The sequence below is a fragment of the Moschus berezovskii genome, chromosome 6 (assembly GCF_049115385.1).
Source record: "Moschus berezovskii isolate FMDL1 chromosome 6, NW_MosBer_1.0, whole genome shotgun sequence".
NCBI classification, from domain to species: Eukaryota; Metazoa; Chordata; class Mammalia; order Artiodactyla; family Moschidae; genus Moschus; species Moschus berezovskii.
Window position 1 is genome coordinate 21857923 of NC_142465.1, and position 25242 is coordinate 21883164.

Sequence of the window (25242 nt, forward strand, 5' to 3'; positions counted from 1 at the left end):
AAATCCATTAATAGGGTTAATGCCCTTATAATAATATGAAGTTCCACGCTCATAACCTGATCACCTCCCCAAGGCCCCCTCCTCCAGATAACATGGGGCACTAGGATTTAACATGAATTTGTGGGTGGGGGAGACACATAAACATCCAGTCTGTAGCACACCTACAACTAACATTCAACAGGAATGTGTTACACTGTTACAGTAAAGTGAATCTTGCTGCCCTCTCTCTGTCCTTATGTAACCCTCTCCCTTTGCCCTAACCTCTTCCCTTGCAGGTGGCTCTTTTGGAAAAAACACAAGATGACTCCAGAACTGAACTCAGGACCTGTATGAGAAGTAGCTCTCCTCCCTTTCTCTCATAATATGCTTCCTTAGAGAATCTTCAAAAATTCTATTGTCTTGAACCTTGTTAACCTCTCCCACATTGTTTCTGGGTTTACCTTGCTTGATTGATAATAAAAAAAAGAAATATGCAGTATGCAAGAACTTGAAAAGTGCTTGTGCATTGGACCCTACCATCTGGCTTTCCTGACAGTACCATTTAAAGTTCAGGTTAACCTATTGAAGAATATGACCACAAGAAGTAGGAAGGACTAAGTGCTCTTAGCTACATGTAAAGCTTGATTTGCCTAATTTAAAGCTACATTTATAATTTTAGTATTTTCATTTTTATTCAGGGACTTCAGATGCCTGACCTAACAAGCAAAACTTTCTCAAAATTTAAACAACTTCTATAAAGCTAGTAAACTATACTTAAAACTATGGCAACTCCTTTGGTCTTATAAAAATTTAAATATTTGTAAACTTGGCTATAAATTCTTATACTTTTCAACTAAAAGTCTTAAATCCAGAAATTGCATGGTCAATAATTTAATATTATGTATGTTATATATTTTACATACAGTTTACATATATTTTAACTTACAGATTTGAAGCTAGTATATCAGAATTTCTAGTATATGTATTAAATATTCTTCAACATTGTAAGTACTGTAAAAGTCAAATACATATTATTCCCATATATAATTTCAAAGTATTAAAACCATTGGTTTAATTTGCTTATTTTTTCTCTATTAGTTTTAAACTTTCTTTATGTGAAAACATATAGCCAGGCAGCAGTTTGTCACCCCAAGTGTTACCTGGTCAGCGACCTGAGAGGTTTCTGACCCCGTACACAAGACTTGATTTTCAGTACCTGATGGTGAATATCTTGAGTTGTTTTGTTTTTCTGAATTAGAGACACACATGATTTAAAAGTAAAGTCATTCTTCACTCTGTGTTTAAACTCATCAAGTGTTCTGTCAATTATATCTTCTTGAAACTGTCATCCGGTAGCCTGCTGACCTGTTGTATTGTTGCCTGGGTATTACTGCTTGAATGGCTGTAGTTTGGGTATTTCTTTTGTCACTCTCTTGTGTTTGATTCCCTGTCTCCTGATTTCCCTATTTTTGTGTTTACTCCCTCGTGTTATTGGAGTAAGTCTTCTATTAGTTTCCTGAGAGGAGAATTGTTGGAGGTATGTTTTTGAGACCTTGAATGTTTTACAGTATTTTTATTCTGCTTTCCTACTTGGGAAATTAGACTGTATTAAAATAAAATTTTAATTTGGAAATGATTATCCAGCAGAAATTTGAAGCATTATTTCCTTTTTGTTTTCTGGATATTTTTCTCTGGCTGCTAGTGTTGTTGGTGAAAATAAGTGGTTTAATTGGATTCTAACACCGACTCTGTGGACATGAGTTTGCGTGAACTCCGGGAGTTGGTGATGGACAGGGAGGCCTGGCATGCTGTGATTGATGGGGTCGCAGAGAGTCGGACACGACTGAGCGACTGAACTGAACTGAACCTTTGGTATGGAACCTGCCTTATTTCTTTCTGAACGTTTTAGTACCCTCTCTATTGTACAGGATTCTAGGTTCAAATGGTAGAAGATTGCTTGAGGGTCTAAAGAAGATACTTTTAACTTAACCCTCATTTTCCATACGCTGTGTCCTTTCTATTGTCTCCAGTAGCAGACACTCTGTTTCACCTGCTCCAGAGAGAAATTCTCCAGCCTTCTGCCTTGATGTAGGAGGGAAAGTTACTTGACTCTATTCAGGGAGACAGCGGTCTAAACTTTAACAAATCCATCTGTTCCTCACCCTACTTCTTGAGTTCCTTTGCACCAGTTTTGGAGATTAGTGCTGTAAGGGCTGCAGAAAATTTTCCAGCTTTTCCCTCTTCAGTTAAGGATTCACTTTTCCTGAGCTTTATTGGGTCATTTAGGAATCCTTTTGCCTTTTCAGCTTCCAAAATGTGCCGAGATCTCCTCTCCAGTTGTCTTTAGCCTTGTGAATTTATATCCTTCCTTTTTTAAGAAGTTATACCTGTTATTTTAGTGTGATTGAGAAGGAATTAAACAGATCTCTCCAGTCTTTCTCAAGAGGCAAGTCAGGTTGTCTGGTATTCCCATCTCTTGAAGAATTTTCCACAGTTTGTTGTGATCCACACAGTCAAAGGCTTTGGCATAATCATTGAAGCAGAAATAGATGTTTTTATGGAACTCTCTTGCTTTTTCCATGATCCAGCGGGTGTTGGCAATTTGATCTCTGGTTCCTCTGCCTTTTCTAAAACCAGCTTGAACATCTGGAAGTTTACGGTTCACATATTTCTGAAGCCTGGCTTGGAGAATTTTGAGCATGACTTAACTAGCATGTGAGATGAGTGCAATTGTGTGGTAGTTTGAGCATTCTTTGGCATTGCCTTTCTTTGGGGTTGGAATGAAAACGGACCTCTTCCAGTACTGTGGCCACTACTGAGTTTTCCAAATTTGCTGGCGTATTGAGTGCAGCACTTTCACGGCATCATCTTTCAGGATTTGAAGTAGCTCAACTGGAATTCCATCACCTCCACTAGCTTTGTTCATAGTGATGCTTTCTAAAGCCCACTTGACTTCACATTCAAGATGTCTGGCTCTAGGTCAGTGATCACACCATCGTGATTATCTGGGTTGTGAAGATCTTTTTTTGTACAGTTCTTCTGTGTATTCTTGCCACCTCTTCTTAATATCTTCTGCTTCTGTTAGGTCCATACCATTTCTGTCCTTTATGGAGCCCATCTTTGCATGAAATATTCCCTTGGTATCTCTAATTTTCTTGAAGAGATCTCTTGTCTTTCCTGTTCTGTTGTTTTCCTCTATTTCTTTGCATTGATCGCTGAGGAAGGCTTTCTTATCTCTCCTTGCTATTCTTTGGAACTCTGCATTCAGATGCTTATATCTTTCCTGTTTTCCTTTGCTTTTCGCTTCTCTTCTTTTCACAGCTATTTGTAAGGCCTCCTCAGACAGCCATTTTACTTTTTGCATTTCTTTTCCATGGAGATGGTCTTGGTCCCTGTCTCCTGTACAATGTCACGAACCTCCGTCCATAGTTCATCAGGCACTCTATCAGATCTAGCCCCTTAAATCTATTTCTCACTTCCACTGTATAATCATAAGGAATTCATGATCTGAGCCACAGTCAGCTCCTGGTCTTGTTTTTGCTAACTGTATAGAGCTTCTCCATCTTTGGCTGCAAAGAATATAATCAATCTGATTTCGGTGTTGACCATCTGGTGATGTCCATGTGTAGAGTCTTCTCTTATGTTGTTGAAAGAGGGTGTTTGCTATGACCATTGCGTTCTCTTGGCAAAACTCTATTAGCCTTTGCTCTGCCTCATTCCGTGCTCCAAAGCCAAATTTGCCTGTTACTCCAGGTGTTTCTTGACTTCCTACTTTAGCATTCCAGTCCCCTATAATGAAAAAGACATCTTTTTTGGGTGTTAGTTCTAAAAGGTCTTGTAGGTCTTCATAGAACCATTCAACTTCAGCTTCTTCAGCGTTACCGGTTGGGGGGTAGGCTTGGATTACTGTAATATTGAATGGTTTGCCTTGGAAACGAACAGAGATCATTCTGTCATTTCTGAGATTTCATCCAAGTACTGCATTTCAGACTCTTTTGTTGACCATGATGGCTACAGAAACCTGTATGCAGGTCAGGAAGCACCAGTTGGAACTGGACATGGAACAACAGACTGGTTCCAAATAGGAAAAGGAGTACGTCAAGGTTGTATATGATCACCCTGCTTATTAAACTTGTATGCAGAGTACATCATGAGGAACGCTGGGCTGGAAGAAGCACAAGCTGGAATCAAGATTGCCGGGAGAAATATCAATAACCTTAGATATGCAGATGATACCACCCTTATGGCAGAAAGTGAAGAGGAACTAAAAAGCCTCTTGATGAAAGTGGAAGAGGAGAGTGAAAAACTTGTCTTGAAGCTCAACGTTCAGAAAACTAAGATCATGGCATCTGGTGCCATCACTTCATGTGAAATAGATGGGGAAACAGTGGAAACAGTGTCAGACTTTATTTTTTGGGCTCCAAAATCACTGCGGATGCTGATTGCAGCCATGAAATTAAAAGACGCTTCCTCCTTGGAAGGAAAGTTATAACCAACCTAGACAGCATATTAAATAGCAGAGACATTACTTTGCCAACCAAGGTCCGTCTAGTCAAGGCTATGGTTTTTCCCGTGGTCATGTATGGATGTGAGAGTTGGACTGTGAAGAAAGCTGATTGCCGAAGAATTGATGCTTTTGAACTATGGAGTTGGAGAAGACTCTTGAGAGTCCCTTGGACTGCAAGAAGATCCAACCAGTCCATTCTAAAGGAGATCAGTTCTGGGTGTTCATTGGAAGGACTGATGCTGAGGCTGAAACTCCAATATTTGGCCACTTCATGTGACGAGTTGACTCACTGGAAAAGACTCTGATGCTGGGAGGGTTTGGGGGCGGGAGGAGACGGGGACGACAGAGAATGAGATGGCTGGATGTCATCACCGACTCAATGGACATGAATTTGAGTGAACTCCGGGAGTTGGTGATGGACAGGGAGGCCTGGCGTGCTGTGATTCATGAGGTCGCAAAGAATCGGACACGACTGAGGGACTGAACTGAACTCCAGTCTTTAAATAAGCAGTGTCTACTTTGTCATGATAATAGGTGTTTACAAGTCCATACCGTTTAGATATGCTAAATTGCTTTTGGATTCAAGATAAACCCTTCGATAATTTTACTATACATCTCCAAAAGGTATAGCTAATTACCTTTCTGATTTGCTGATTTCAATTTAGCATGTCTTTAAAAGGTGTCAGTCAGTCAGTTCAGTCCCTTAATTGTGTCCAACTCTTTGCGACCCCATGGACTGCAGCACTCCAGGCCTCACTGTCAATCACCGACTCCTGGAGTTTACTGAAACTCATGTCCATTGAGTCAGTGATGCCATCCAACCATCTCATCCTCAGTCGTCCCCTTCTCCTCTCGCCTTCAATCTTTCCCAGTATCAGGGTTTTTTCCAGTGAGTCAGCTCTTCACATCAGGTGGCCAAAGTATTGGAGTTTCAGCTTCAACATCAGTCCTTCCAGTGAATATTCAGGACTGATTTTTTTTAGGATGGACTGGTTGGATCTCCTTGCAGGCCAAAGTACTCTCAGAATCTTCTCCAATGCCACAGTTCAAAAGCATCAATTTTTCGGGGCTCAACTTTCTTTGTAGTCAAACTCTCACATCCATACATGACTACTGGAAAAACCATAGCTTTGACTAGACAGACCTTTGTTGGCAAGGTAATGTCTCTACTTTTTAATAAACTGTTTAGGTTGGTCATAACTTTCCTTCCAAGGAGGAAGTGTCTTTTAATTTCATGGCTGCAGTCACCATCTGCAGTGATTTTGGAGCCCCCCCAAATAAAAGTCTGTCACTGTTTCCATTGTTTACCCATCTATTCGCCATGAAGTGATGGGACCAGATGCCATGGTCATAGTTTTCTGAACGTTGAGTTTTAAGCCGACTTTTTCACTCTCCTCCTTCACTTTCATCAAGAGTCTCTTTAGTTCTTCAGTTTCTGCCCTAAGTGTGGTGTCATTTGCATATTTGAGGTTGTTGGTATTTCTCTTGGCAATCTTGATTCCAGCTTGTGCTTCATCCAGCCCAGTGTTTCCCATGATGTACTCTGCATACAAGTTAAATAAACAGGGTGACAATATACAGTCTTGACGTACTCCTTTCCTGATTTGGAAACAGTCTGTTCCATGTCCTGTTCTAACTGTTGTTTCATGACCTGCATACAGATTTCTCAAGAGGCAGGTCAGGTGGTCTGGTATTCCCATCTCTTGAAGAACTTTTCAGTTTCTTGTGGTCCATATAGTCAAAAGGCTTTGGCATAGTCAATAAAGCAGAAGTAGATGTTTTTCTGGAACTCTTGCTTTTTCGATGATCCAGAGGATGTTGGCAATTTGATCTCTATTTCCTCTGCCTTTTCTACATCCAGCTTGAATATCTGGAAGTTTACAGTTCATGTACTTTTGAAGCCTGGCTTGGAGAATTTTGAGCATTACTTTGCTAGTGTGTGTGATGAGTGCAATGGTGCAATAGTTTGAGCATTCTTTGGCATTGCCTTTCTTTGGGATTGGAATGAAAACTGACCTTTTCCAGTCCTCTGGCCTCTGCTGAGTTTTCCAAATTTGCTGGCATATTGCATGCAGCACTTAAAAAGTTTAATGTGTTCTAAAGTTTTCTTAACTCTAAAATAATTTAATACCTTCTCATAGGCTCTTGTGTATGCATTTTTATACAAATCTTAACTTCTGATTTGAAGTCTCTTGTTTTTCTTCTCTGATCTGACCAGAACTCCTACAGATTTATCTCAGGTTCCAGATCTTCTGGCTCTGTGAATGATACATTAATTTCCTGTACCTACTGTAACACATGCCACAAATATGTTAGCTTAAAATAACAGATTTATTACTTTACAGTTCTAGAAGTCAGAAATCCTCAACGGAGCTCTAGTCTTTTGAGGAACTTTAATGAATAATGTGTTTCTTTGCCTGTTCCAGCTCTGCCATTGTACTTGTGGCCCCCAGCTAACCATCACATCACTCTGACCTCTGCTTTTTTTTTTTTACTCTCCTGTGTCCCTCATTCACTTGTGAGGTTTCTTTTCATTGAATTGGTCCACCTAGATGGTCCAGGATAATTTCCTCATCTCAAAATCCTAAATTTAGTTGCACCTGTCAAGTCTGTTTTGCTATGTAAGGTAACATATTCACAGGTTAAGATGGTTTACATATTTGGGGAGGGCCTTATTCTTCCCTCCACAAGTGATAAACTAAAGTTATGCTAATGACACTGCTACTGCTGCTGCTGCTGCTGCTAAGTCACTTCAGTCGTGTTTGACTCTGTGTGACCCCATAGACGGAAGCCCACCAGGCTCCCCCGTCCCTGGGATTCTCCAGGCAAGAACACTGGAGTGGGTTGCCATTTCCTTCTCCAATGTGTGAAAGTGGAAAGTGAAAAGTGAAAGTGAAGTCGCTCAGTCATGTCCGACCCTTAGCGACCCCACGGACTGCAGCCTACCAGGCTCCTCCATCCATGGGATTTTCTAGGCAAGAGTACTGGAGTGGCTTGCCATTGCCTTCTCCGGCTAATGACACTACTCAAGCTAAAAAAGTAAATCATCAGCATCCTTATTTTTATAATAAGGTGGTTTCTTCAGTAACCTCCAGTTCATACAGTTCTTTCTCCTCTATAAACATTCTTTCACTGGATTCTTTCTAAAGCAGTGACTTAAATTATGCATTGTTGTGTATGAATGAAGGCCAGTTTGTAGATAAAAGGCTTTTGTTACTTTGGGAAAAAGAAAAACCATGGTTTATGTTTGGATCATAAACTGCTTCTGTACCCCAGGGGCCAAGCAGATAACATAAATCCATCGAATAACTCAATCTCAGTGAAAGATAATGGAACTGTAGTAAACTGGCTAGTATACAGTGAGCTTAAAGGCATTCAGACAGACATTTTAAAAAGACTTGATCAATCTGAGCAAGGCTTCAGGCTACAATTTTGGGCTCTTGATTTAAGTAATAGTTGATCTTTAGATTCATAAGGTACTAAAACATGAGATTATCTACATTTTAGAAAACCCACGATCAGTGTCTTAAGTATGTATTTGTTTTCCCACAGGAATTCATTTAGATCCTGCTGGGACATATCATACCAGGTTTTCTTTAGTTATCTTTGTTTCCCAGGTAACCTGACCTGTGACAGCTGAAGAAGTTAGCTATCTAGTTAGCTAAAGAGATCGGCTTAAAGATTGATTGATGTGATAAAGAGCTGTAACAGAGGTATGAAAACACACATGAAAGAGAGTGAGTGAGTGAAGTTGCTCTGTCCTGTCCGACTCTTTGTAGCTCCATGGACTGTAGCCCGCCAGGCTCCTCCGTCCATGGAATTTTCCAGACAAGAGTACTGCAGTGGGTTGCCATCTCCTTCTACCTTTGGAATATGGAGAGGTGGTCAACTAATGCTTCTTAGGTGGATGGTTTTTGAACTGAGTTTTAAAGAATTAATTCTCTGTTAGAATTCACATTCTGTCTTCATTTTACTTATTATCCTTCTATTAAAACTGTACTTATTTTTTTTTAAATGTTGTTTATTTCATTCATTTTGGGCTTCCCTCCTGCCTCAGAGGGTAAAGCATACACCTGCAATGCAGGAGACCTGGGTTCGATCCCTGGGTCAAGAAGACCCCCCTGGAGAAGAAAATGGCAACCCACTCCAGTACTCTTGCTTGGAAAATTCCATGGATGAAGGAGCCTAGTAGGCTACAGTCCATCGGATTGCAAGGAGTCGCACACGACTGAGCAACTTCACTGTTTCATTTTATCTTCATGTTCTTTTCCCCAGATCCTGTCCACAAGTGCTTATGGAAAAGATGGCTGATATTAACCTCAAAGAAATAACCTTAATAGTTGGTGTGGTTGCTGTTTGCTATTGGAACAGCCTGTTTTGTGGTTTTGTTTTTGACGATGTTTCAGCAATACTGGATAATAAAGACCTGCATCCATCTACACCTTTAAAAACTTTATTTCAGAATGATTTCTGGGGGACACCTATGTCTGAAGTAAGTATGAATTACTTATATGTATCTCAGATTTTAAAATGTTTTAGCAGTTTAGTACTTATATTTTATCTACATTGTCATCATAACAATTATAGAGTTTTTCCTCAGAAATTTCATATAAGACATGAATATTTGTAATAAATTAGATAGGAAGTGGAAAACATGATTATCTTTTTTAAAGTAGTACCTGATACTTTCCTTGATTGTGTACCTTGGCTTGAATGTTTTAAAACTAATACATGTGTGTAAAAACCAAATGTATTAGGAGAACAATAAGGGCTGCTGCTGCTGCTAAGTTGCTTCAGTTGTGTCCAACTCTGTGCGACCCCATAGATGGCAGCCCACCAGGCTCCACTGTCCCTGGGATTCTCCAGGCAAGAACACTGGAGTGGGTTGCCATTTCCTCCTCCAGTGCATGAAAGTGAAAAGTGAAAGTGAAGTCGCTCAGTCGTGTCCGACTCTTAGCGACCGCATGAACTGCAGCCTACCAGGCTCCTCCATCCGTGGGATTTTCCAGGCACGAGTACAGGAGTGGGTTGCCATTGCCTTCTCTGACAATAAGGGCAATACATATCTATTTCTTGCTAACTGACTTCATTTCTTTTTTCTTTCTTATGAGTCAAGCAAAGGAGATAACTGTTTTTGGTATATTTAACCATTTAAAAGGACTTCCCTAGTGGCTCAATTGGTAAAGAATCCGCCTGCAATGTGGGAGACCTGGGATCGATCCTTCAGTTGGGAGGATCTCTGGAGGAGGGCATGGCAAACCACTCCAATATTCTTGTCTGGAGAATCCCCATGGACAGAGGAGCACAGCAGGTTACAGTCCATGGGGTTGCAAAGAGTCGGACACAACTGAGTGACTAAGCATTAACCATTTAAAAATAATATAGCTTCATTACAGATTGAGTGAAAATGCAAAGTACACTTATTAATTATTTTTCTGCAGAAAAAATGATTTATTAAAAATTTTAATTTGTGCCATATCTCATATCTAATAATTATTTTGATTTTATACTGAAAACCCAGAAGTTTAGGTTGTTTTTATGAAGGTATTTTTACTTTGCTAGTAACTATTTTGAAGGTCGGTGTTAAACTGTTAAGGACCAAACACCTGTCAGCTGAGAATCATATACTCTCATTCTGATTTTAGTTGTGTGATATAAAAGCTGTGTGAAGTAGGTGGGAGCACAGCTTTTAGGTGATGAGGTGTTTTCCTGATCTTTAAAAGAATAAGCTTTGAGGATTAATTAAGTAATCTGTCTGTAATATATGGCGCATAGTTGTTGAAACATAGCGTGTAACACTCTTTGTCATTTGTCATTCATGGCCCCTTTCTGAATTCTCCAACCCTGGAAACGTCTCAAGAAGGGGTGTGGAATGTTTCATTCTTTTAGTTGCAAGTATTTTTTTTCTTACTAAAAAAGCAGGTTATTTATTTTCCTGCAGCCTTTCTGTTCTTACCCAGTTCTAGCCTTTAGAAGAAATGTCTTTTGATAACAAGGGGAAAATATGGTCCTGTCATGATATTATTTTCTTGATAATTACTACATTATTTTCTACATAATTCATTCCCCTGTACCCATACCCTCTGTCCCCAAATTATGCTAGTATCTACTGTGATTTTAATCATGACATTAGATTTTGACCTTAAAGGTGCTTTCTGCTATAAGTGATTTCAGTTCAATACATTGCCTTAAAAACATTTCTGTATGTTTGAAGTGAAATCTGAAGGATGTATAGGAATTAGGCAAGAAAGAGAAAAACATTCAAGGTAGGTGCCACTCATGCTGTATGTAGTCAGTACAGTCAGAGATATTAAAATGCTCTTAATTTCAAAATGGGAAATGTGTGGTTCTTGTGCTTCCCAGTGTTCCCTAGTGGGGATGAGCAGGCTTAAGTCTATAGTTATAAAACAGGATTATAGTGAAATATGGTAGAGGTAGGAGAGCAAGAATGTGAGTGTGGATGCCTTTATATAAAATTACAAAAAAATGACTAGGATAATATTTTGTATGTTTTTAACTTGTGTGTTTTATTCTTAATCTGCTTTGATTTTGTCTTAGAATAAAAATATTTCTTGTTAAATGTAACTTTTAGTTTATAAAGAAATTTAGTACCTAACATAAAATTTGATCTACTACAAGTAGAGACTACAATAGCAAAGGTGTCTTTTCCTTAAGAAAGTTTTTCTCTTATATCACTCCCTGTGTAGTACTTCGGAATTTTTGGTTTAATATATTCAAGTTTATACATTATGGAGGTATTTTTTCATAAGACAACTAGACAACCTTTTTGAGTTATTGTTATTTAAAAAAGTCATTGTCACTGGGTAATCATTCTATTCTTATGTTTCCTTTTGAAAATCTAGCCAGCAGTTACATGAAAGGTTTTTGGTAATAGTTTGGGAAACAGGCTTCGGAGGGAAATCCTGTACTATAATTTGATTAATGCCACTATTATCCTATTTTCTTAATCTGTGTATTGAAGAGGAATTAGTAGTCAAATGTTTTTCTTCTATTCTTTGGTTACTATATATCAGTGTATGTATGTGTATATATGTGTGTGTGTGTGTATACTGATACATATATATATATATATATATATATGGCATCACCAACTCAATGGATATGAGTTTGAGCAAGCTTCAGGGGTAGGTGATGGGCAGGGAAGCCTGGTATGCTGCAGTCCATGGAGTTGCAGTCAGACACGACTGAGCAACTGAACTCAACTATATATCAAAGAGGAAATTGCCTTGTTTTTGGACAAAGAAAATAGGAAAACACATACACACAAACACATAAAGCTATCTTTTATATTTGTGTTATTCTTGAGACTTTTCATTATTTTATTGTTCCTTCTCTGGTAAATGTAGATTCTTTAGTAGTAAAAGCAGTGATTAGTTTATGTGTCCAGAAGAACCAGGATACTTTAATAATCAATGATTGTTTTTTTCCTTATAGGAGAGAAGCCACAAGTCTTACCGTCCCTTAACAGTATTGACATTTCGCATAAATTATCTGTTCAGCGAACTAACACCGATGTCATATCATCTCCTAAATATGATTTTTCATGCTGTGGTTAGTGTGATATTTCTTAAAGTCTGCAGACTTTTTCTGAATAACCAGAGTGGTATGATTGCCTCTTTACTTTTTGCAGTGCACCCAATACACACAGAAGCAGTAAGTAAAATTTTATTTTTTGCATTATTCCTACACATGACTATAATGGTATATGTTTTGAAGGAAAAAAAATTAACCATGACTTCAAGTATTCAAAGACTCCTTAAGTTGGTACAGTATCTTACCTTCCTAGTGCACAGGATGTAGCTTTCCTATTGTGTAAAATTTTTCAATTTAAAACAATTTTTGAAACATAACCATTTATTTAATGTGTAATTATTCAACTTTAGCAATGTAAAATATAAATGAATAAAGTTGTTTTCTTTGCTAATTTTTTTTGTGAATAAAGATTTTAAGTATTTGTCAACTTGGCTTTGTGTTTCAAAGGACAGAAATTAATAAGAGAAACTTATGTAAGGCATGAAAATGTATCAAAATACATGCAAACATAAGCAGACATTCTAACAAATGATGCTTAGTAATTTCATATTATTTATTACCATGTGTTTAAAAATTGTGCGCTGTCTCTACTATTGCTAGTATGCTTATGACCAACACATATTCAAATTATAACCTTACTTAATTCGGTAATCTGGTGACTCCAAAATTACCTCTCAGCAGAGCAAGGAGGACTCTATTATTTTCAGTTGTTTTTTTACAAGCTTTTAGTTTGAAACAATAGTCTGTATGTTTAAACTCTGCAGAGTTGTGTTTATGTGTTGCAGGGGCGTTGTGTGTCTCTCCCAATATCCTGAACCTTTTGGTATCTAACTGAACATTTTTCTATACATCTACAAAAATGATAGGTTGTTTTAAGTTTTATAGTGAGTTCAAAATACTTTAAAGGGAGTTTGGGGGGATTTTATATTTAAATTTTTTGAGTATAAAAGGATATTTTAAAGTGTATTGTCTTTTTAAACTTCTCAGGTTTTATTTGTGAGATACGATGTATTGTGTTTATTAAGAACACTTGTATTATAAAAAAATTTTAGAACTAAGTCTAGATGGTATACTATATAATTGTGTAAGATGTTACTATTGAAGGAAGCTGGGTAAAGGGTAAACAGGACCTCCCTCTACTATTTCTGCAACTTCCTCAGAGTCTATAATTATTGGTAGTTAAAATAATAAAAGCTATTATAGTTACTGATTATAAGTTATTATAGTTATTGATATTTTTATGTAAGACACAAATTCACCACGTGAGGGCACTCAAGGAATGCCTATAAAATAGAAATGTGCACTTGAAAATTTACAGCAGCTTAATTTCTAATTAAACTGCTGTTGCAATTATATATGGTTAAAATTTCAAAATGCTTTTCATTAATATGGACCCCCCTGCCTTTCCCTTTCTAGGTAACAGGTGTTGTAGGAAGAGCAGAACTTCTGTCATCTATCTTTTTTCTAGCTGCATTTTTGTCATATACTAAATCAAAAGGACCAGATAATTCCATAGGTAAATGTCTAATATTCAGTATTTTTCCTTTAGCTGTAAAACTAAATCAAATTATATATTAGTGTATTGTTTGAATATATAAAGCAAAAATTGCTTACAACATTTGAAGTTTTTCAGTAATATCTAATTGTTGTCTTATTCTTTTATGATATTATAAAATTGTTTTTGTGTTTTTTTATATTTTTCTGTTCCTGAATTGTAGTGTGGACTCCAATTGCATTGACAGTTTTTTTAGTGGCTGTTGCAACTCTATGTAAAGAACAAGGAATAACTGTTGTGGGAATTTGCTGTGTATATGAAGTATTTATTGCCCAAGGGGTAAGGAGAAATATAAATTTCCTTGTCGCTCTCTTTTATACTATTTGAATGAGATTCTAATGAATTTATTTTCTAAATGTATCATCATATAAATTGCTTTACCAATAATATTTAGCAAAAATTTGTGAAAAACAAGTGCTTTTTGCCTTCACATCCACTGAATATTATGTAACATTTTATATTACACCTTCAGTTTTTTAAGGACAGATTTTTAAGTTTCAATAAAGGAACTATTGTGCAGTTTGGGAGAGCACCCAGTAATACTGTATAGTATAATTCATTACTGGATAAGACTGTTGGGCTCAGTTTTATTCATTATCAGTTCCACCAGTTCCATGTTGATTTTATAATTATAGTCAATGTTTATTTAATCTTGCAATTACAAAGTACAGTTGTTGAAAACGTTACAGTAAATTGTTATTTTTTACTTAAATTTTTTTTTCTTTTTCTAGTATACTTTGCCATTGTTATGTACTACTGCTGGACAGTTTCTTCGTGGAAAGGGTAGTATTCCATTTTCTATGCTGCAGACACTAATAAAACTCATTGTTTTGATGTTCAGTACACTGTTACTTGTTGTGATTAGAGTCCAGATTATTCAGTCGCAACTTCCAGTGTTCACCAGGTATGAAATTCTGTTTCTTTTTGTTTTTTTCCTTTTTTTTTTTTTTTTTTAACTTTGAGTTTGAAGTGATTGCAAGTGTTCCAGAAAGTCTTTGATTTGCATTAAGGTTTTTTAACAGCTTTATTGAGTTATAATTTATACTTTTAAGAATCCTCATATTCAGATTAATAGGTTTTGACATACGTGTACACTCATGGAAGCATCAGTCAAGATAATGACCCCCCAATTGGTTAAGTGTTAAGTCTTCCATATCCTTAGTCATTTTTGTCTACTTGTTCTATTAATTATTGAGAAAAGGATGTTGAAATCTCTTGTCTGTAACTAATCAGAGTTACAAACTGACTGATTTGTCTATTTCTCCTCAGTTCTGTCATTTTTGCTTCGTGTATTTATTGTAAAACTCTACAATAAAGTATATCAGTATTTTGGATTTTGATGTCCTCGTGATGAATTGATCCTTTTCTCTTTATTATATGAGCTTCTTTATCCCTGGTAATAGTCCTTACTAAGAAATTCACTTTTCCTTATATTAATATAACTACTCCAGCTGTCTTTTGTTAGTGATAAATGGTTTATCTTTTTTCATCTCTTTACCTCTTAATTCTATCTATATCTTTATGTTTAAAGTAGATTTTTTATAGGCTACATATAGTTGGGTCTTCCTTTTTTGTTTGGTCAGATAATCCGTCTTTTAAATGGTGAGTTCTGATACAGTTTGTTGTAAATCTAACATCTTGCTAATTGTTTTCTTTTTGTCTCATCTGTTCTTTGTTCCATTTTTTTCTCTGTTTTTAACTGAATATTTTGTATTACTCCATTCTTATCTCCTTGTTGGCTTATTAGCTATAAGTCTTTGCTGTGTATTTTTAGTGATTGCTTTAGGGTATTTTTTGGTTTTCATCATTTGTTTATCACACTTTATCTTTAAGGAATATTATAATTGTATGTATATAAATTATAAATGTCAGTATATATAGTACAAATACATATACAATAAATAAGTTTATATATAAACATTTTAAACAATAACATAGCCTTTGTGCTATTTGCGTATGTTTTTATTGAGTATACATTATAAATCCCACAATATATCGTGAATTTTTACTTTAAACTGTTATCTTTGGAAGAGATTAAATTTTTAAAAAATTTTGTTTTACACTGTAGAGTTACCATTTCTAGTGTTCTTCCTTTGTTAGATCAAGATTTTCATCTGGTACCATTTTTCCTTGTGACTAAAGGAGTTTCTTTGACATTTCTTGACATGTAGGACTGCGCTGGTGATGAATTCTTTAAGCTTTTGTATATATAATACCTTTATTTTACCTTTGTTTTTGAAAGATATTTTCCTTGAGTGTAGAATTCTACAATGCTGGTTTTCATTCACTAAAAAATACTACTCTATATTCTATGGCTTGTGTTATGTTAAACGGAAAATCTATTCATGCTTATCTTTATGTTTCTGCATGTAGTATGTCTTTTTTTTTCTTTTTCAATCCTTTTAATAGTTTCTCTTGATCGTTGTTTTACTTCTCTGTATTTTTTAATTGAGACATAATTGACATATAGCATTGTATTAGTGTACAACATAATGAATCTTATACATACACATGTTTTATCTTCATGTTTCTTGTGCTTAGGTTAATTTAGCTTTTTAGAATATGTAAGTCTTACTTCATATACATTTTAGAATTGTTTCAGTTATAAACTTCTTGAAATATTTTTTCTTTCCTCTCCCTTCTTCCTCTGGGACACCAATTACAAGTATTTTAGGCTTATTGAAGTAATACTGTTACTCTGTATTTATTCCTCTTCCCTCCAAAGCTATTTTTCCCATTTTCATTTTGGATAATTTCTTCCATTGTAGCTTCAAGCTTACTAATTTTTTTCTGCAGGTCTAATCTGTCCTTAATTTTTTTTTATATATATTTTTCATCTCAGACATTTTCATCTCTGTTTGAGTTCTGTTTGAGCTTTATGCGTGTGTGTATGTATTCCATTTTTCTGTTTTAGGACTTTAATGTCCTTTTCCACTGATTTTATCATCTGTGTAATTTCTTGGTCAGTTTAGATTGAATAATTTTTCTCCTCATGGATTGTATTTTTCTACCTCTTCACATGCTTGGTAGTTTTTCTCATAGGTACTATATCTGATTTTACCTAATGTAGTCCTATAAATATTGCAGAGCATTATTCTCAGATGCATGTAAGTTATTTGAAAAATGTTTCGTCTTCAAGTTTGCTTTTAAGCTTTGTTTTAGGAGACCATAGCAGTGTTTGTTGTTGTTTAATAGCTAAGTCGTGTCCGACTTTTTGCAACCCCATGGACTGTAGCCTGCCAGCCTCCTCTGTCCATGGGATTTTCAGGCCAGAATCCTGGAGTGAGTTACCACTTCCTTCTCCAGGGTATCTTCCCTATCCAAGGATTGAACCCACATCTGCATTGGCAGGAGGATTCTTACCACTGAGCCACCTGGGAAGCATAGCAACATTTAGGATAGGGCTAATTTTGCTCCCTTGCTGACACAAGACCCTTCTGACTTCTCTACTTGATAGACTTTGTGTTACGAGGATTTCCACTCTGGCTGCTGAAGAACTGTTCCTAGTTGTGTTTTTATCTGATCCTTTCAGAAGGTACTTTCCAAACTGTATTTTCCTAGACCTGCTGTAACAATTTACCAGAAACTGAGTGGCTTAAAGAGCAGGAATTTATTCTCTCACAGTGCTGGAGGCCAGAGTCCAAAAATCGAGGTGTCAGGCACGGTTCCTTCTGAAGGCTCTGTGAAAGAATCTGGTCTATGCCTCTTTCCTAGTTTCTGGCAATTGCTGGCAATCTTTGACATTCCTTGGCATGTTGCTACGTCACTGTAATCTGCTCCATCTTTACCTGGCCTTTTCCCGTGTGTGTTTCTCTGTATTTTCTCTTCCTTGTATAAGAACATCAGTCATTAGACGGTGCTGTGCTGTGCTTAGTCATGCTTTCATGTCCGACTCTTTGCGACCCCATAGGCTACAGCCTGCCAGGCTCCATGGGGATTCTTCAGGGAAGAGTTATAGAGTGGGTCACCGTGCCCTCATTAGATAGTGGGCCCACCCTTAGTCCACTGTGACCTCATCTTAACTATAACTGCATTGACAAAAACCTTCTTGTTAATAAAGTCACACCCTGGGGTTTTGGGTAGACATAAACTTTGAGGAGACAGACATCAACCCAGTATACTCTCCTTAGGTATTTCTTTGTATATATATGCTGATCAGTTCTCATTAGTACTGAAAACTGGAGAGAGATCCTTTACAGATATAAGTTCTCTTTCTCAACAGTTTTCTTCTCCCTGGTATTCTGCCTGCTAATTCTAACCCCGCTGGACTTCTAGGGCTCCCAGCTTCATCTTCTCAATTTAGGGATACAAATGGTCTCCACTCAGATTCTCTCTTGCTGCTGCATAGACTAAAAATTCTGTCAAAGTTCTAAACTCTTTAGCTAGGGCTCCCCCATCTGTTTTTTGGTTTTGTTTTTTTTTTCTTATCAGTCGTCATTGTCCTTCTTTGCTTAATGCTTAGAATGTTAAAGGAAGTTTTAATTTTCCATTTTTTTTATTTGTTTAAGGCTAGAAGCAAAAGTTATACTGAATTTTAACATTTTTATCTTTTTTTTCCTGCTCTCATAGCATTTTTCCGTTTCACTTCACTCATCCAAAGTTTAAAAGAAAATTTATAAAGTTGCCTATTTATAGTTTTATTCAAGTACTGGCATTACATGCAAGAACTTTTTTTTAAACAAAATCCCAATTTTTTTCCATTATAGGTTATTACAAGATACTGAATATAGTTCCCTTTGCTATGCAATAGGACCTTGTTTATCTCTTTTATATATAGTAAGGTATATCTGTTAAATACAAGCTCCTAATTTATCCCTCCCTAACCTTTTCCCCTTTGGTAGTCATATATTTGTTTTCTATGTCTGTGAGTCTGTTTCTGTTTAGTAAATAAGTTCATTTGTATCATCTTTTAGATGCCACATATAAGTGATATCATATGATATTTGTTTTTCTTTACCTAATTTACTTCACCAAATATTATAATCTCTAGGTCTGTCCATGTTGGTGTAAATGGCATTATTTTATGTCTGAGTAATATTCCATTGTATAATTATCCTTAATAGCATTTTTTCTATAAAGAATATTTATTTTTTACTTCCAGAATTTTTACTTCTGAGTCTAGCCATGCTAAACTAAAACCTCATTTAAGCATAATAGTGTGGAAAATAGATTGAATTGTAGATAGATATTTTGTATTTCCTTCTTCACTCCTTAGTCTTAATGTTTCCTGTTTATCATTTGTTTTAGGGAATTTGAATCAACTTTTTTACATCTCTAGTTCTATAATATGAAAATGTGCCTTATAGGTGTGAATGTATTTATTTTTGTATATATATGTAGATGGGTATATGGAGTATATTATATTTAACACTGTATTTTCCAAATATAAGCATTTTTAAATGTGTGTATATGTATTTGTGTTATATAAATTTTATTCTGTTATCCTATGAGGTTGATGATTAGACTTGCTTTGACATGTATTCTTTGACTTAAGTTCGATTATCAAATAATTTATCTTAAATAGTTAATTTTTCTAAATGAACTCTGAAAAGTGGATGATAGGAAAAGGTTTTGTGTTCAGTTTTGTTAGTCATGTTGAGAATTCAAATCCTGACTTTCAAGATTTAGTATTTTTTATACATGTATATATTGAAGTATGAAAGTTTTGGAGAAGGGATTGGCTACCCACTCCAGTATTCTTGCGTACAGGGGAGCCTGGAGGGCTACAGTCCATAGGGTTGCAAAGAGTCGGACATGACTGAAGTGACTTAGCACAGCATGGAAGTTTAGAAAATATTACTTGTTCAAATAATAATTCATTTTTCTCAACCAGTTGATATTTTTAAGAAGACCAAGTCAAATAAGTGATAGAGGTTGATTTTTCCTGACTTACTCATTTTAAAATGAGAATTGGGTTTTTAAGCAACTGTAGTAGAGGACGGAAATACTCAGTCGTGACCAACTCTTTGTGACCCCATGCGCTGTAGCTCACAGGCTCCTTCTGTCCATGGAATTCAGGCAAGAATTCGGGAGTGGGTGGCCATTCCCTTCTCCAGGGGATCTTCCTGACCCAGGGATTGGACCTACCTTGTAGGCGAATTCTTTACCATCTGAGCCACCAGGGAAGATTTAAACAACTATATGTTAACACAATTTAGATATGTTAATACAATTTAAAACATAGCGTAAAGAATTAAAAATCTGAAATGATTAATTTAAATGTACTTTTAAAAAATGATTTTACTTAATTTGCAGTAAACAGACTAATAATATATCATGGCCTATATAAACTAGGATATAAGTTTGTATTGAGTAGAGCACTAATAAAATGTTCCATAGGGCTGTGCAGTTACTACTCTGTACTAGAATTTGGTTTTTAGTTTTGTAGAAGTCAAAAAGAAAAAGCTCATAGGTGATTTAGTTTTCTCTGTTTGTGACAAGAGAAAACATAGTAATTCTTTCTAGAAAACATAATTTTCATTAGCATTTGGTGATGAAAGAAACATCTCTTAAAGGAAAACATTAATTAGTGTTCTCAGAAGCATTCATACAACACATACAACAATGAATCGTACAAAACTTTTCTTATGATGTTGAAGCAGAAAGCTATAATTTAATAAAAGCACTTCTGCAGAATGTCATAATATTATAGAATACCTGTCTGAATCATTCTCATAATAAACTGGAAGTAGGTAACCTGCTTGCCCCTCAAACAGTTCTTCATAAATATCATACCTCTCAATTAGAGGTAAAGAAATTTGAACTCAGGTAAGAATCTAAGGAATCCATAAGAAGTTTATGTCTTTAACAAGATTACAAGTAAAATGCCATTTTTATTATTGTTGTTCATTATTTGTATCTTTTATATATTAACTTTGTGTTTAAAGTGTTTTAATTTCAGTAAATTTTTTTTTTCATTCTTTATACAGGTTTGATAACCCAGCTGCTGTAAGTCCAACTCCTACACGGCAGCTAACTTTTAACTACCTGCTTCCTGTGAATGCTTGGCTTCTATTAAATCCTTCAGAACTCTGCTGTGATTGGACCATGGGAACAATACCACTGATAGAGTCATTTCTAGATGTTCGAAATCTTGCCACATTTATTTTTTTTTGCTTTTTGGGAGCTTTGGGAGTATTTAGTCTCAGATATCCTAGTAATTCCTCCAAGACTGTTTTAATGGTAAGAAAGTTTCTTAAATTTTCAGATAATACTATATTCAGTTTGTTAATTGAGTGCCTTTAGTTTTTCAAAAGCATCTTTAAAAATTGCTGTCTGTCTTTGTTCGTGTCATCCTAATTTATGAACTTATTTTAGGCTATCCTATAATTATGTCAGAGTTTGATTAATGCTGCACATTCAGCATGTGACACAAAGAGTGATTATGAATTTCCCTAATTTGGTGGGAACTCTGAAATCATGGAGCATCCTTTCTAGCATTATTTTTTTTATATATTTCTTACCTTTACCCCACTAGATTATACACCCTTTTAAAGAAATGAATTATTCAGTATACTGTATACTTCTTTGTTTTCTTGGCACAGAGAAGAGGATCATGTAAGATAAGCCCCTAGAAATGCATAGCTCTTTATTTTTCATTAGCAAAACTTTCATTACTCCCTGAGGTATTTCTTACTACGTTCAGAGAATTCTGATTATTTGAGAGTCTTTTTTTTGTTTTTATGAGATCTGTTTACAGTTTTCTTAGCTCTGGCCTCACTTCTTACTCGTAATAATTGTGTTGCCTCTTACTTTAAATTATGGAAGAAAATAATTGTCTTTAACATTTTCTTAAGAATTTACTGTATGCCAGAAAGTGCTTTTAATACTTTGCAAGTATATTCTGGCTGCAACCACTAGATTCAGTTATTCATTCAATAAAAATTTTGATTTGTAGCCTATGTATCAGGTAGCATGTTAGGCACTGAGTATGTGATAGTAAAAAGAAATGCAGGGCCCCCATTGCCAGAGAACTCACTTTCTAGAGAAATTTGAAAGAATATAGGGTTTGAAGAAAGATCATATTTACTCATATCTGGGCCTTTTGAGTTTGAGGTGTCTTTGAAATTTTCTAACAGGGATTTTGAATGGCACTTTGTGCCTAGAGTTCTGTGGCAAAGCATGAGATACACATAAAATTTTATAAATTGCCACAGAGAAATTTGACAGTTGCCATAGAGATAGTAATTGAAAGCACGATGTAAAGAAGAAGGCCTTTGGAGAGGTTATAGAGCAACCTTTCTCAACTAGGATTTTGTCACTTCTCTTAGAGGTGGTAACTAACTATCACCATTCTAGATACATGGAAGTTAATTCATACACATAATGCATGCCTTAGACTGTTCTTAATTTTCCCTCAATAAATAGTTGAAGGGGCTGAATGGAGAAGAAGGCTGTATCTCAGTCAGTCTTGAAAAGCTTCCATATTGAGGTGTTGTGTAAAGGAAAATAAACCAAATAGCTGCTGCTGCTGCTGCTAAGTCGCTTCAGTCGTGTCTGACTCTTGGCGACCCCATAGACGGCAGCCCACCAGGCTCCTCTGTCCCTGGGATTCTCCAGGCAAGAACACTGGAGTGGGTTGCCATTTCCTTGTCCAGTGCATGAAAGTGAAAGTGAAGTCACTCAGTTGTGTCCGACCCTTAGCGACCCCACGGACTGCAGCCCACCAGGCTCCTCCATCCATGGGATTTTCCAGGCAAGAATACCAAATAGGAAATAGACCAAATAGAAAGGTAGGAAAACGTTTCTGGAAAGAATGGTTAACACCAACAGTTGCTGTCAAGTAGCAAGTGAGATCAGTTGGATTTGACTTCTTTTATGTAGTTACTTAATTGAAATTTGTATCTGTGGAGTGATTTGACTGGGAGATGAGGAAGGGAAGATTGCTAATGTAGGTAACCTTTAGGAATGATTTAACTGAATATTTCAAAGAAGGTGACTAGGTCTAATTTAGAGAAGATAGCCAGGTAGGCAATGGCTTCAAGGATAACAAAGCAACTGATCTTTTGTTGGGGGATCGGGGCTTGGGGGAAGCATAGAGACCTGGAATTGATGGACCTTCCAAGGCTGAAGTGGGTTGATACTGGGCAGAAAACTTGGTTGGCATTTAGAATCACTTTCATTGGAGTACTCAGTTGGCTGATACACAGAGATATCGCTAATGGGTTTGCTTACAAAAACATGTCTTTGAGTTGAAACGTTAAGTGAGGTTACAACCTACTGCTTGTTATCCATGTCCACAAAAATCTTTCCCTAAGAGTATGGGAATTTGTTTTATACCTAAGGGTTATAATGAATGGTTAAGATAACTTAAAGATAATATTGTCCAAGGAGAAGAATTTTAAGGTTGGAAAGGCAAGAGCATTTTTAGTATAGAAAGTTGATATAAGAAAGTGATAAGGTAAATGAAAGAAAGGCTGATTGATAGTAAGATTAGAGGTGTAGAGCTCAGGTTTGGCCTCAGATAGATGGAGACACTGCTTATTTTATAGGAAGGATGGAAATGGTCGTGAATGTAGATGTTAACAGATTTAGTAGCAGAGAATTAAAGAAATTCTTGTTTTATCGCTTTTGTTTTTTTCTGAAAGTTTGGTAGTGTAGTCACCTCCTAAAAGTGACATGGGTCAGAAATTTGGGGAAAATAATCAAGATTGAAAATAGTAAAAGAGAGTGAGAGTGAGCCTACCAAAGAAACCTAGAATCTTGAGCAGTCTTGAGGATTTAATTTGAAGTTGATCATGAATTTATGATGATACTGATTTATTTTTTCTTTGGGACTTTGTCTAATAATGCTTTGCAGCTCACATAAAAACGAAGCAGATACATGGTAGAATGCATCCAAAACTGAGTTTCTACTAAAAAGCAAAATAAAGAAGAGTAGTTAAATATAAAGTTTTGGCAAATAAAATAATGATTTGTATAGTGCAAACTGAATAAAAAATAGAAAGGATATTGCCAGTGAAATTAACATAGATTTACATTAATTAATTATGTTATATTTTGTATGTATAAAAAGGAACCCTTGTGACTTTAGGTATAACTGCTTTAAATATAGTCCTAAACATACTCTTAAATTTTTTGAAATTGAAATAGAGTCGATTTATAATACTGCATTAGTTTTGTAGAAAACAAACTTAGCTACCAAAGGAGAAGGGTCTTCCCTGGTGTCTCAATGGTAAAGAATCTTTCTGCCAATGCAAGACCCAGGAGACGCAGGTTGGATCCCTGGGTCAGGAAGATCCCCTGGAGTAGGAAATGGCAACCCACTCCAGTGTTCTTGCCTGGGAAATCCCATGGACAGAGCCTAGCGGGCTACAGTCCATGGGGTCGCGAAAGAGTTGGACAGGACTCTTAGCAGTTTAGCAGTGTAAAAAAGGGAAAGGGGAGGAAGAAGTGGGATAAATTAGGAGTATAGGGTTAACATATACAAACTATTGATATTATACATAAAAAATAGAAAACTATATTCAATAGCTTTTAATAATCTATAATAGAAAATAGTCTGAAAATTAATATTATTTGAAGATATCTGAAAGAGGTAAGTAGACCAAAGGAATATCTACCAAGCACCAGGTATGTTAGTCAGTTCAGTTCAGTCGCTCAGTCGTGTCCGACTCTCCGTGACCCCATGAATCACAGCACACCAGGCCTCCCTGTCCATCACCAACTCCCAGAGTTCACTCAAACTCTTGTCCATCAAGTCGGTGATGCCATCCAGCCATCTCATTCTCTGTCGTCCCTTTCTCCTCCTGCCCCCAAGCACTTAATAAATAAGATGTCATGTGTATCTCAATGGTATAAGTAGTTAATAATCCCATTTATTTATTTTAAAAAATGGAATCACAAGGTGATTGGAGTAGTGTACCTTATTATAAATAGAAGTGAAACAGATTTGCCTCCAGAACTCTTCGCTCTTTCCACTCTCTTGAGAAGATATTACATTATAGTTAACTTGGTTGGCATACATTAACAGTATATTAGAACACCTGAGTAAGTTAATCATTGAGACATTGAAGAATCAATAGGTTTTTTTTTTTGAGAGATGGCTTTTCTTTTTTTGTGTAGATTATTCATCAATCCATGATGCCTCTTGGATGAATTTAATACTTTTTATTCTTTTGAATGAAATTGCCTTAGGGTATCCATGAATTAACAGGGATTTTTTTTTTTTTTTAAGGATTATATATTTAGGAACAAATACCTCTGTTTCACAGCTACCTTGTTATTTTTGTCAAACACTTCCTGGGAAGTGGAAAGTGAATTATGCACTCTTAATGTTTTACCTTTTTGACTAAAAAGAAAACACTAAAATTTCAGACTTATAAATTGATAATAAATGAGCAGTTTGGTAGTGCTTTTCTTCAGATTCAGTGTTGCATCACTACAAATTATTAATTTGTGATTCATGGAGAAAGTATTGTTTTCACTATTTACATTTCTACATCGATTTTCAGTAGTAAAGTATATAAAAAAGCATTGCTTCGTCTCAGACTGTTAGAAGACTCTCAGACTTCTGAAATTGAAAAAACAGTGTGTTTATTCCACAAGGTCCTATAAAACAAATCAGAGTAACAGAATATGGAAGCAGATGTCCATAGAAACAGATATCCTACTGGCAACTAGCTTATTTCTTTGCATAAGTTATTTG

General features: G+C 35.9%; 1 protein-coding gene across 2 annotated transcripts in view; it reads left to right on the top strand.

Moving 5' to 3' along the window:
• Window positions 1–25242, top strand: part of TMTC3 (transmembrane O-mannosyltransferase targeting cadherins 3) — a 52261-nt gene that overhangs the window by 6169 nt on the left and 20850 nt on the right. The window contains exons 1-7 of one of the 2 annotated variants that reach the window (XM_088836845.1): window positions 1016–1851; window positions 8762–8978; window positions 11942–12160; window positions 13457–13556; window positions 13759–13874; window positions 14327–14499; window positions 20525–20777. In XM_088836845.1, the coding sequence (XP_088692971.1) occupies window positions 8781–8978; window positions 11942–12160; window positions 13457–13556; window positions 13759–13874; window positions 14327–14499; window positions 20525–20777 (1059 nt within the window). In that variant the 5' untranslated portion in view covers window positions 1016–1851; window positions 8762–8780. Of the gene's footprint in view, window positions 1–1015; window positions 1852–8761; window positions 8979–11941; window positions 12161–13456; window positions 13557–13758; window positions 13875–14326; window positions 14500–20524; window positions 20778–25242 lie in introns of those variants that run through there. The other variant, XM_055394671.2, reaches the window with a different exon arrangement.